The following is an 11,527-nucleotide window of genomic DNA, read 5'->3' as shown; positions in this document are numbered from 1 at the left end:
CAGCAGCAGGGACAGAGAAGCAGGCGAGGGCGAGAAAGAAAGCCAACATGATCAGACGGGGTCGACAGTGGGGGAAAATGAACATGACACAACAGAAATGAAGTCCCAGTATCAGAAGGATTTCCCTCCTCCATCCTCCTGCCGTAGGAGGCGAACACCTGCCCACCCACAGCCAGACAACATCGGCATAAACCCTGCCTTCAGGTTAGAGCCAGTTTGTCAGTGTCTCTCTGCTGTAGATTGATGTATAGCAGCTCATCAGTGTCTGTGTGTTTTGATTCACAGGTTCGAGTTCTGCACAGTCCAGAGAGACACTTACCCTGGTTGGCCCATCATGAATCCCAGGTATGCTGGCAGGCTGAGAGCGGCCTCGTCCAGACAACCACACACGATGTCTGGGTGATGGTCTAAAACAAATCAGCATGTGCTCTTCCCAGCAAAAAGTGTTTGATTGTTGGCTCTTGTAACACTGCTCATCTTTAGCTGTAAAACATGGCAATTTAATGACATTATAGATAAATAAATGTAAAGAATTGCAAAATAATGGTCAGAATCTTTTGTCTGCACAAATGTCTAATTCCATTATGTGTCTGTCAATCCTAGTTTGCTATAATCATACAATACAATGACATTAATGCACATAATCTAATAAACCGGTGAAAAATATGCTATTTTTGTAGGCTTTTGTGGATTATGCCTCGTCTTTCAAACAGCACACAACTTTTAATCTTACTCTTCAGTTTACACAGAATTGCAGTGAAATAGAAGTTCTGCGTCAGAGGTTGTTGTTGATGAGTTCTCCTTCTCCGACCACACCCAACACAATGTGTGTCTGTGTGCTGGAAATATATTTTTTATTCAGTGTGCACCATTTAATGGCACACAATTATTTTGATTAAAGTGTAAACACATTCTTTCATTGCATTTGTTTACAGTTGTTTTCAGCAGCACAAAAACTCTTTTCTCAGTTTAGCTTATCCTCTGGTAAGAAGTGATGAATATCCCAGCAGCAGGTCAACGTGATGAGCTAATGGACTGATGATGTGTGCAGTGCATGAACTCAACAGACTGATGCTAACACCAGACCAGTAATGTTTAATAATGCTGACTTCAGACCTGCGGTCATTTTCAGAGAAAACAATCCACCCTGTGACTCATCACTGACACATGACCTACTTCAACAAGCAGGACAAGGGATCTAACAGCTGGATAACTTTTCAATCAAACTAAAAGCAACAGTATGAAACTTTTTTTTAACCTTAAACTAACAGCTTCTAAATCATTTTGATGGTACAGTGTGTTGTAATAGAGTGAATGGTGTCTCTGTCTCACTATCACTTGTTTCTGCACTACGTAACTGTACTGAGAGAGTAGGATCACAGCGTTACAGACATGTTTACCTCAACATACAAGTTTTCAACACATAACGTTGTTATGATGTAATGAGTTTTGTTTGTAGTCAGCACCTACAGTACAACTGACAAATGGTTACAGATCTGGGATTTGTATTTATGACAGTGGTGTTGCACTCACAAACTGTGGGGGGCACCAAATAGCACAAAATGTCAATTTCTACATAATGTGCTTTAAAAGATTCACTTGCTGCACATTCTAATCCCTATGCTTGTCTGTATGATTTTGTGCATTTTGCACCATTTTCATTGTAAACACAACATTAAAATATCCAGAATCCAACTCTACTGACTTCCAACAACAACAGATACATAATAAAAAGTTTTGTTGGTGACTAATACAGCTTTTGGTGAACTTTACATTTAGTTGAAGCTGTATTTTTCTATTACAATTACAGAGCAAACTTGCTAGTGGTAGACACTGACATTGAAAAAATGGTCTCTTCCACCAGCAAAATGCAACTCAAAATGACAATAGAGGAAAATCTTTCTAACTTCTGCACAAGAAACGAGGAAAATGACACCATTGTGTTCAAATCGTTTTTGGTTTATTTGGTTTTCTTCCCTCATTTATAGAGTGAATATTGCACAAACCATCATCAGTAGCTTTTTTTTTTACCAAGTATGATGCTCCAAAAATCTTTATCAGTAAAAAAAAAAAAAAAGGAAACATGGACGACAGAGAGAGGCTACACACTAGTGTTTCAACACTGTATACACGTCTCAGATTTCAAAACAGTTAATGAATCGCCTCACTTATGATGAAAGAAAATGTGTAACTGTCTCAATCGGCTGTATAAAAAAATATTAGAGGCATTTTGTTCATTTAGCTGCAGGTGGTGCTTTTAAAGCTTGTGTTACTTACTTCTTGTGCTGGACAACATCAATAATGTAAAAACTGTCCATCATTGTAATGGCCAATTAATAAGTGTTGGTGTGATGAATTATTAAACTGCTTTTCCTGATCTATGTACATTACAAAAGCCTGTGTATGTCAGATCCCCCTGAGAAATACTGAAATACTCTAGTGTGTCAGCCGAAAGTGGCTGCTCCAGATTGACATCACATTACCATACAACAGAATCTGATGGACATCGACCATGTCATTTCACACTCAGGCTGATATCATGATACCATAAGAAGGTAATCTGTTCATTGAAATGCTTATTATTTCCATAGACCAGTCCCCTTACAGTCACACTCTCCTTCACTGCCCAACTCCTCCATCTGAGGCAGGCAGCTGGACTGTGTATCAAAACATCTGTCACAGACTTCCTTTGAACCGGTGAGTTCAGTTCTTTGGATTCAGCTCCAGTTCAGTAATCACGGGCTTCATCTCCTGTCCCGGTGCCTGCTCCTGTCTCCGTGCCTGCGGTCATCCCTCTCTCTGCCTCTGTCCCGGTCATCTCTCCTCCCTCTGCTGCCCCACTCGGCCTCTCTGTGTCGGTCCCGGTCCTCCCTGTCTCTCCCACCTTGTCTGTCCCACTCCCTCCCTCCGCCTCCTCCACCACCACCACCTCCCCGTTCTTGCACCGGACCGACCCCGAGGTTAATGGGCTTCCGGAAAGGCCTGTCCCTGCCACCGAACCGCAGCTGTCCGGACTCTTTTTTCCCTCCCTGCCCTCCGCCGAGCCGCCGGGGGACCCATCCTTTGAGGGTCCTCTCCTGTTCAAAATCCACAAACACCTCGTGTTGGTCCACCACCAGCTTGTTGGCGTCCCGGCGGGCCCGGACAACAGACCGCTCCTCCTTGTATTCAATGAAGGCGTATCTTTTGGAGAAGCCCGTAACGATGTCCCGGACCAGCCTCAGCCGCTGGATGTCTCCGTACTTGGAGAAGACTTGGTGGAGTTTTTCCTCTGTTGTCTGGGGGTTCAGACGGGACACAATTAGGGTCAGCAGTGGGTCTCCCACAACACCTTTATTGGGCTTATAGCGGGCACCCATAGCCCTCCATACCGCCCGGTCATGGGGCTCCACGTCCGTGCCGTCGATGCTGCCAGCTTTCAGCGGGTCGTACACCTTCGCTATCGGACTCCAGTCAACCATTTTTACCCCAAATTAGGTCACGGAGGTCTCCTTCTTCAGGATCCGAGTTTCAGCGACAGTTTCTGTGCCGTGTTTTTCGCTACACAAATCGTTAATAGCAACAGAAGCCCTTCATACTGTTAAAAGTTTCAGCTCCTACCATGGATGTATTGGCTCCTACTTACTGCAGATTTAGAGTGTGTGCATCATCAAAAACATTCCGTAGTGAAACGAGTACTAATATGCCAATTTAAGGGTTCCTACTTACACGGTTATATTGAGAGGACGGAAACTAGCGGCCTCAAGATGATATTCCTTTTTTTTTAATGGCCGTCATTAATGTCATTAACTACACCCGTGCTTTTCATGACATGGCATCTAAAAATGTCTTCTGTTAAAAGGATCTATATACAAAAGCAGCATTTTTCTGTCCTGTTTTGTGATGACAGTGGGAGCCTGATAGTTTTCTATTGCAAGTGAATGGCCATTCAAATTTCCCAAGAAGGCAATAAAAATGAAGAATACAATCCTTTTCATGTGAAGACGCAACTGAAGCTAATAAAATTAATGATAGGCGTTTTCCATTTAGTTGTGCCAGTAAGCCACACCTGTGATCCAGCATGCACCTCTTGGCTCTGGAGCACCTAAATGTCAAGCAACCATTTTTAAAGGTCCTAACACCTGTACTATCTGTACTAAGTTTAAATCAGTGCTGCCCCTTCAAGTAAAACAAGAAAATAATTAAATGGCCCTAAAAACACAAAATACTTCCAAAATATTACAATAATAGTATATTTGGTTCAGTAAACTCTATAATGTAGAATAACTGACCATCACCTCCATTCATGTGAGACCAAAGTCCATAGCTGTATGTTAACACTTGCGACACAACATTTTACAAAAAACATCATTTAATAAAACAGTGAAAAACACATCCTTTTTTGGCTCTACATTGATTCACTTATTACAAAATAATAAAGATGCTGTCACTTCACTGCTATGTACAGTTGTGTTTGTAGATCATCAGTTTGTGATAATCTGATGTCCCTTGTACAGTATCAAACTGCTTTGAAAGGTGAACAAAATGTATCTTTATATAACTATCTTTATACTCAAAATGTTGGTACTGTTGAGTAGATGTGTCTAATCTGTAGAAGTTTCAACAGCATGGATTAGGCATCCTGTCTCCTGATCCATCAGTGTCCGGCTGCCATTACATCATTACATGTCCTCCACGCTCCATTTATACGCTGCCTCCTGGACAGCTTTTTTATCTGCCATCCGCATGTAGCGTTTCTTTTCAAAACCATTTGACCTGAGAGAAAAGCACACAAATCAAATTCCACTGTTAATTATGCAATCATACATTTGACATAAAGAGGGATATAAAGTCACATTTATTACATTACACTACATTACACTGTACCTGTCGACTCCATCCCAGCGATAGCCTGGTAGAAGATTGAAACGGTTTGGCGGTGGGGCTGGGCCTTTATATCGAGGTTTCTCTGCGAACAAAAATAAGATTGTTTATAATGTATTCTATGAGTGGTAAACAAACATTTACATCAGTCAACTCAGAACAAGGTACAAATATGTATCTCTTAAAACCTTTTGTCTTTGGATTGCGATCCTTTTTCCGCCTGAGCATCGCAGCCATCGGATCTCCCTCCCTTTCCTGCTCTCTCAACATACGGTCCAGATCCTCGTCATCGCAGTGACGTGCCAGCGGCTTGTGGGCCTCATGCACCGCATCCTCAAGTTTTTGCTGTTGCATCTGGCCTTGGGCCAACCTATAAACATGAGCTGACTTTAATCAATGAAAGTCATCACATCAAACATTCTACATCTTTATGCGATTATAATCCCATTTTCTCATGTGTGAAAATTGTATGCAGACCCACCCTCTCCCCCACTGAGCATATTTTTCATCCTTTGCAGCCTTTTCTCCAGCTTTCCTCCTCTGTTCTTCTCTCTCCGTATCCAAGTCCCTCCTTTTACCACTCTTGTCTCGGAACACCGTCTGGGCATTGCGGGATTCATCTTCAATGACAAGAAAATAGGTAAAAAATGTGAGGACTACATCATTCAACTAATCACAACTGACCAAAGATATCTGTAAGCATTTGGAGTATGCATTAGCCATGTAGATGATATGAGATAGATAATTCTGTGAGTTCTTCCTGTGAAGGACAAGTATCTTAAAAGATGAAAGATAAGCCAACCTTCTAATGGCTGGTTGTTTCTGTCTCTGCGTCGGTTCTCCTCCTGCTCTTTCCTTAAAACATCTAAAGGAACCAGACCTGCTGCCCCACCAGAAAGCATCCTTGGACCCTGAGAAGAAACAGTAAAAAACTGCATGTGTCTGATTGATTTGACACAGCACACATACAGCAGTTTCAAGCAAATAAAATCTCATACTACTCCTTAAACTTTGAATTTGCTCACCTGTGATTGGCCAGGCCTACGAGGTGGTGACAGATCTTCATCTGAGTCCTTTCCAGCATGCGCCCGCCTCCTGGGTGGTGACTGGTCAGAATCAGAGCCTCGTCTTGTTTTTGAGCGCATCCGTGGAGGTGATTGGTCGGAATCTGAAGCGTCTCCCTTTAGTGTCTTTTTTCGAGGAGGTGACTGGTCAAGGTCTGAATCGTGCCTGTTCTGAGCCCTCTTTGCTAGTGGTGATCGATGACGATCAGGATTTTTATTTGATGACGATGAGCTGGGCTTTCTTCTGGCTGGGGATGAATCTAACAAAAAAATAACTGTTAAGCGACGTGTTTATATAACTAAACACTTCAACAAAGTACCTTTTTCATGTGAAAGAAGTCATTAGACTGGAGGGGAAGAAAGTGAAAAACCTAGGAAGGGATAAGGCTGCTCAGTATATGAATATATATTGATTTATCATTTATGACATTTCAGAGTAATACTATTAAATCTTAAAAGAGTTTCAGCAAAATTAAGATAATGTTTTAGAGTGGCCCTTCATAATCAAGGGATCAAATGTGTTGGACATAAGCTAGACGACTTAAGGTATGTCAAAAATAAAAACAAACAAAAACAATTTACATAAACAAATACAGTGTTTCCGTACACTGGTGTTGGGAGGTCTTGTGGTTGCTGTGCTCGTTCTTGTTTCATTAATATAGATTTGCTCTATGCAGAAAGAGATTCAGCCTAAATAATTACTTGTCATCACTCACCTTTACTTTGTACCTTCCCTGATTTCCCTGAATGTTGCCTTGGAGGGGACAAGTCATGACGGCCTCTTCTGGGAGGGGATATGTCTGGAGAATCATGGCGACCTCGTCTTTTGGGGGATATGTCGGGAGAGTCATGGCGACCTCGTCTTTTGGGGGATATGTCGGGAGAGTCATGGCGACCTCGTCTTTTGGGGGATATGTCAGGAGAGTCATGGCGACCTCGTTTTTGGGGGGATATGTCTGGAGAATCATGGCGACCTCTTCTGGGAGGGGATACATCTGGAGAGTCATGTCTGGTCTTTTTAACAGGGGAATCATGTCTCCTTCTCTTTGGTGACAGCTCAGGCGAATCATGGCGACTCCTGTTTGATGCCCCCGGCTCCAGAGGTTCATCTTCTCTTACTTCCCCCTCTTCTGTGTCTTCTATTTCATCAGCTATTGGAAGAGGAGACTAGACATAAATAAACTTGTTTTATCACACAGACAAAGCTTCTTTTTACTTTGGCCACAAAAATCAATTACCTCCAATCACTTTCCATCTATTGCTGGTTCTGAAGGCTTCCAGCTGTTTCACTTCCTCTGGTCTCTCATCAATTATCTCCGCAATCTTAGTAAACAAACACAAGAGATTAAGTTTCATGAAATGACTGAGCAGTTCCACAAAATACTTGACAACAGAGTTTACTGTGATAATTCTAGCATGGTGGCTGTCTCCTCAATACCCCTGCTTGCATTAGAGCATTACAGTCTATCAATGAGCAGGACTGCTTTATGGTAATTTTGCTATTTTTTTTGGATTAATGTGATGATGACCACATTTGCTAGAAGATTAACAATATCACAAATAAAGCTGCAATAATTTGTCAATAAAAAAACTAATAGATCACTACAGAAAAGTTTTCTGCAACTAGTCTGATTAGCGATGAAGTAATGTTTCAAGCTTTTGTGTTGCATATTTTTGATATCGTGACATTTCTCTTCATTTAAAACAATATGAAACAACCAAATCACTGCTTCATTTGGGGTTTCATTTCAAAACATATATTCATCAAATGAATTGATCACGTGTACAATTAAAAGCACGTCATGTTTTAAGGTGCTGTAAATGAAGAAGTCAGCGGGCTAATCACTTCAGGTAAATGAATGGACACACGTTAGCTTAGCTAGCTAACAAATCCTTACCACTGGAGCTTCCTCTTCGTCCTCTTCATTCTCCTCCTCCTCTATGACCATCTGTTTCCAGTCTATGTCGTCGTCTACTATCTTAAGTCTTGAATAGGAGAAATAAAACTGAGTTAAGTTAAGCTACATACACTTTTCATTAAAAAACAACGAGTTTAACGTCGATAAACAGCAATAGCGACCTCAGCTAGCTTAACGGCTAACACGCACACACAACATGACAGACAGCTGAATTAAAACGCTCCCGCAGACTCACCCTTTCTCAGGAACTTTGCGCCTTTTCTTTTTAAGCTTCCCCTTTGACTTCTTGACATCTTCATCCGCGGATAAATAACGTTTAAGGTACTCAGCTTTAGATAGCTCTGGTTTCTTGCTGCAATCAGTAGCGGCCATCGTGTTGTTGTCGGAAACTACGGATAGCACCGCGGGTCAAGAGCGCCCGTAGGGGAAACCACAGATGCATGTGAGAAACCCTGCTGATCATCTCACTTCACCAGACAACATTGAAGGTTATGAGGATATCTGCGGCACAATGTATGTAATTAACGATGTATTTTAAATTGTGAATATGAATCTGATTTATGTACTAAAAGCGTTGTGTCAACATTTTACAGTTTAGCATCATTATTATTGGTATTATATATTTTATTAACAATATTTATTATAATACATTTTTTGAGTATTTCATAATTTTATTTTCATCATTATTTGTATTGCTTGTATTGTCTTTTATTCTTAAGATTAACATTGCACCTACCCATATTTTACTACTGTCCTAGTATGATTTACTTTCTAAATCCATTTTATTTATATCCCATGTTTACTTATCAAGGTACACTTATAAAGCACTTCGAACTGCATTTTGATTTGTTTATATAAATGATTTATATATATAAATAGCACTATTCATTCCTAGGATAATTTATTCCACAATGTCTTATTTATATTTAATACTGAACACTTAGGATACCATAGGGTCCAACACAAACTAATTAGACTACAGGCTGGTCTGTTCGTGGGGTACAGATATCAATATGTCTTGGTGGACTGTTTGATTCTTCTGACTTTTGAAGCCAAAGTCAGATTCAAAGTCAGTTTGAAGTCAAATTGAAAGCCTATAAAAAAAGATATTCACCTTCTTTTGGAAGTTCATATTTTTCCGCTTTACTGTTTCAAAGCATTGAATCAAAGTACATCTAATGTCCCTTTTTTGGATGAAGATCAACAGAAAAAGTCCCTTTAATTTCAAAGTAAAAACAAATATATACAAAGAATTAAATAAAAATATAAAATGCAAAAGACTTGTTTGCTTAAGTATTCAAATCAGCAGTTAGTAGATGGACATTTGGGAGCAGTTTCAGCCTGCAGTCTGTTTGTATAGGTCTCTCACTCAGTTTTACTGCTGTGTCACACTCATGATTGGTGTAACTATACTCCAAAGGACATTCAGCGATCTGGAAATGCATCCTCCCCCTGACTGGCACTTTTTAGTCACATTTTCACAGAGTTTCTTTGTGTGTTTTTTAATCTTCATGCTGGAGGTTTTGCCACATACTGCAATTATACTACATTATACTACATCCAAATCACTTTATAGAGATATGTTTTCACATGGACATTACTTGGTCTTATTCTGTTGATCTGTCAGAAAAGGTCAAATAAATCTACTCTGGTTCAGTGTCCTAAAACAACAGCACATTCATATTTCCAAAGAGTGTGTATACTTTTTACATGCACAGTAGACCACCCTACATGGAAACATCAAATACATATTTTGTCATTGTAATGATTTAAACAATCGCTGTCATCACTTTTCACCAACATGACAGAGCTTGTGTGCATGACACAGCTTCAAAAACACCTTTTTATTTTTCCCCCTCCTCCACTTCTATCCCGCAACTATGAGCAGTGAATTCACACACAAATCAATATCCGGCTTTCAAGAGCATCCCTTTATTGAAAACAAACAGCTTCCAGAGTAATATTTACAAGACAAGTTACTCAGTTTAGTTACGCAGCTGTGTGTGCCCCTGCAGCAAAACAGCACATCTATAAACCTTTATTTAGAATCATCTTCGAGTCATCTTAATACTGTAGAGTCAAAGTTATGAAAACATTTCCGTGCACAAAGGAAGGAGAGACATTTGCAAGCTATTGACAACATCTTCTCAACATGTGGCTGTTATTGTGGGGATGTTTGTGGATTCGGACAGATGCGTGGGCGTGGTTAGATGTTTGTGTGTGTGCCAGCACAAGCCTGCATGTTTTTTTTGTTTTTTTTGGTTTTCTTTTAGCGCTGAGTTTGATAGAAGACGAAGAACAGCAGGCAAACGATCCACGAACAGGAGGTCTTCAGAAGCAGGCTCACAGCTGAACACTCGACAAGTTGATCTGCAGAGGAAGAAAAGTGGGATGAAAAGAGCTGACAAAATCCTCTTCAATTGGTCTCCCACTCACTTATTCTCATGCTCTCTCCCTCACAGCCTAACACACAGCTGATACACCTACCTTTCTCCAAAGTGACACTGGCACGCACCCCAGTTATTTTGCACATGTAGGTGGTGTTGTGCGGGAGTTTGTCTGTGAAGCCCTTGAGGGTCATTCTGTAGCCCTGAGACTCCAGCTCCTCCACATAGCTTTTGTCTTTGAACTGGCCCTCGGCTGCAGAACCGGACACATTGGTGTTAATGATGGACTCTTTGGTTCCGGAGGACCAAGAGAACTCGTAGCTGTTCCTCTTGTCGGGCTGGGACTCGATCAGGCAGTCCACCCTCAGGTCATTGTCATCTTCTAAGCACACGGTGATCTGATCGCACTTTGCTGGGATCAGCAACACTGGGGATAAAAACACAGAAGGACGTGAGAGGAGCACAGAAGGGATGAGAGCAAATGAAGAGCAGAGCAAAATATATTTTACAAAATAAGTCTCACCTCCCAGCACTCCATACACAAACAGAGACTTGAGCATGATGGAAAAGCACCCATCCAACTTTGAAAAGAAAAAAGAAGGAATATGAGAAAGAAAATCTACAACAACAAGATGTAAACACTCAGCAAACTGAGTTATGATCTGGATGAATCAAGTCCTCTCAAACATTGACTCTCGAAGTGACCATGAGGTCATCTTTGGGCGAGGTCAAGCCTGGATCAATCCTTTGGTAAACAAACATGACATGTTGTTTTGGTCACTAGCCGATCTAAATTACTGTAAATGTCCTCTAGTTGCCTCCAGAACTTTCTCACCTGTGGCCAAATCCAATGATTGGACATAATTCAGAGCCAGAGATGACACAGATGTTTTCTCTTTTCTGTTTCATTGCCTGTTTGTTACACTATTCCTCACATTTTTCCAATGCACTTGACACAGTTTTGTATTTATCATGTGATAAATGTCTGATGTTTACATATCTCATGTATATCTGCATGTAGGTATTTTCTGTCATCATTCCCTACATACCTACATGTTCTAGCATCTTCCACTTGTCCCCGATGTGACCGTAGTCCCCATACCTATCCCCTGAGCTGCAGCTGAACATCTCTGAGCAGTCTTACCTCCTGTCAGGATCGGATGATGTAGCAGCTCCTGCCTGCGTGCTCTTGTCTGGCTGAGGAAGGAGCGGCTGCTGGCTGGTAGTCTCCTCAGTGTGCAGCACTGCAGAGCATCACACTTCTGAAGTGAGCTGGGAGTAATACAGAGAGGTG

At 41.1% G+C, this 11,527-nt stretch overlaps 3 protein-coding genes across 3 annotated transcripts; all 3 read right to left on the bottom strand.

Moving 5' to 3' along the window:
• Positions 1-1,938: 1,938 nt before the first annotated feature.
• snrnp35 (small nuclear ribonucleoprotein 35 (U11/U12)) lies at positions 1,939-3,757 on the bottom strand. Its single transcript, XM_073479592.1, has one exon. The coding sequence runs from the start codon at positions 3,459-3,461 to the stop codon at positions 2,745-2,747; it is 717 nt and encodes a 238-aa protein (XP_073335693.1). The 5' UTR covers positions 3,462-3,757; the 3' UTR covers positions 1,939-2,744.
• A 576-nt stretch (positions 3,758-4,333) lies between these two features.
• Positions 4,334-8,258, bottom strand: bud13 (BUD13 homolog). Its single transcript, XM_073479346.1, has 10 exons — positions 8,082-8,258; positions 7,826-7,913; positions 7,166-7,250; positions 6,644-7,078; positions 5,889-6,187; positions 5,666-5,774; positions 5,345-5,483; positions 5,052-5,233; positions 4,867-4,948; positions 4,334-4,755 (listed from the first exon to the last, which is right to left on the bottom strand). The coding sequence occupies exons 1-10, from the start codon at positions 8,216-8,218 to the stop codon at positions 4,662-4,664; spliced, it is 1,650 nt and encodes a 549-aa protein (XP_073335447.1). The 5' UTR covers positions 8,219-8,258; the 3' UTR covers positions 4,334-4,661.
• Positions 8,259-9,756: 1,498 nt separating this feature from the next.
• LOC141007438 (uncharacterized) lies at positions 9,757-11,466 on the bottom strand. Its single transcript, XM_073479805.1, has 4 exons — positions 11,378-11,466; positions 10,757-10,814; positions 10,334-10,660; positions 9,757-10,216 (listed from the first exon to the last, which is right to left on the bottom strand). Exons 2-4 carry the CDS (start codon positions 10,791-10,793, stop codon positions 10,116-10,118), a joined length of 465 nt encoding a protein of 154 aa, XP_073335906.1. The 5' UTR covers positions 10,794-10,814; positions 11,378-11,466; the 3' UTR covers positions 9,757-10,115.
• Positions 11,467-11,527: the final 61 nt, after the last annotated feature.

This window comes from Pagrus major, chromosome 13 (genome assembly GCF_040436345.1).
Source record: "Pagrus major chromosome 13, Pma_NU_1.0".
Taxonomy (NCBI): Eukaryota; Metazoa; Chordata; class Actinopteri; order Spariformes; family Sparidae; genus Pagrus; species Pagrus major.
This window is presented reverse-complemented; position numbering and strand designations above follow the sequence as displayed.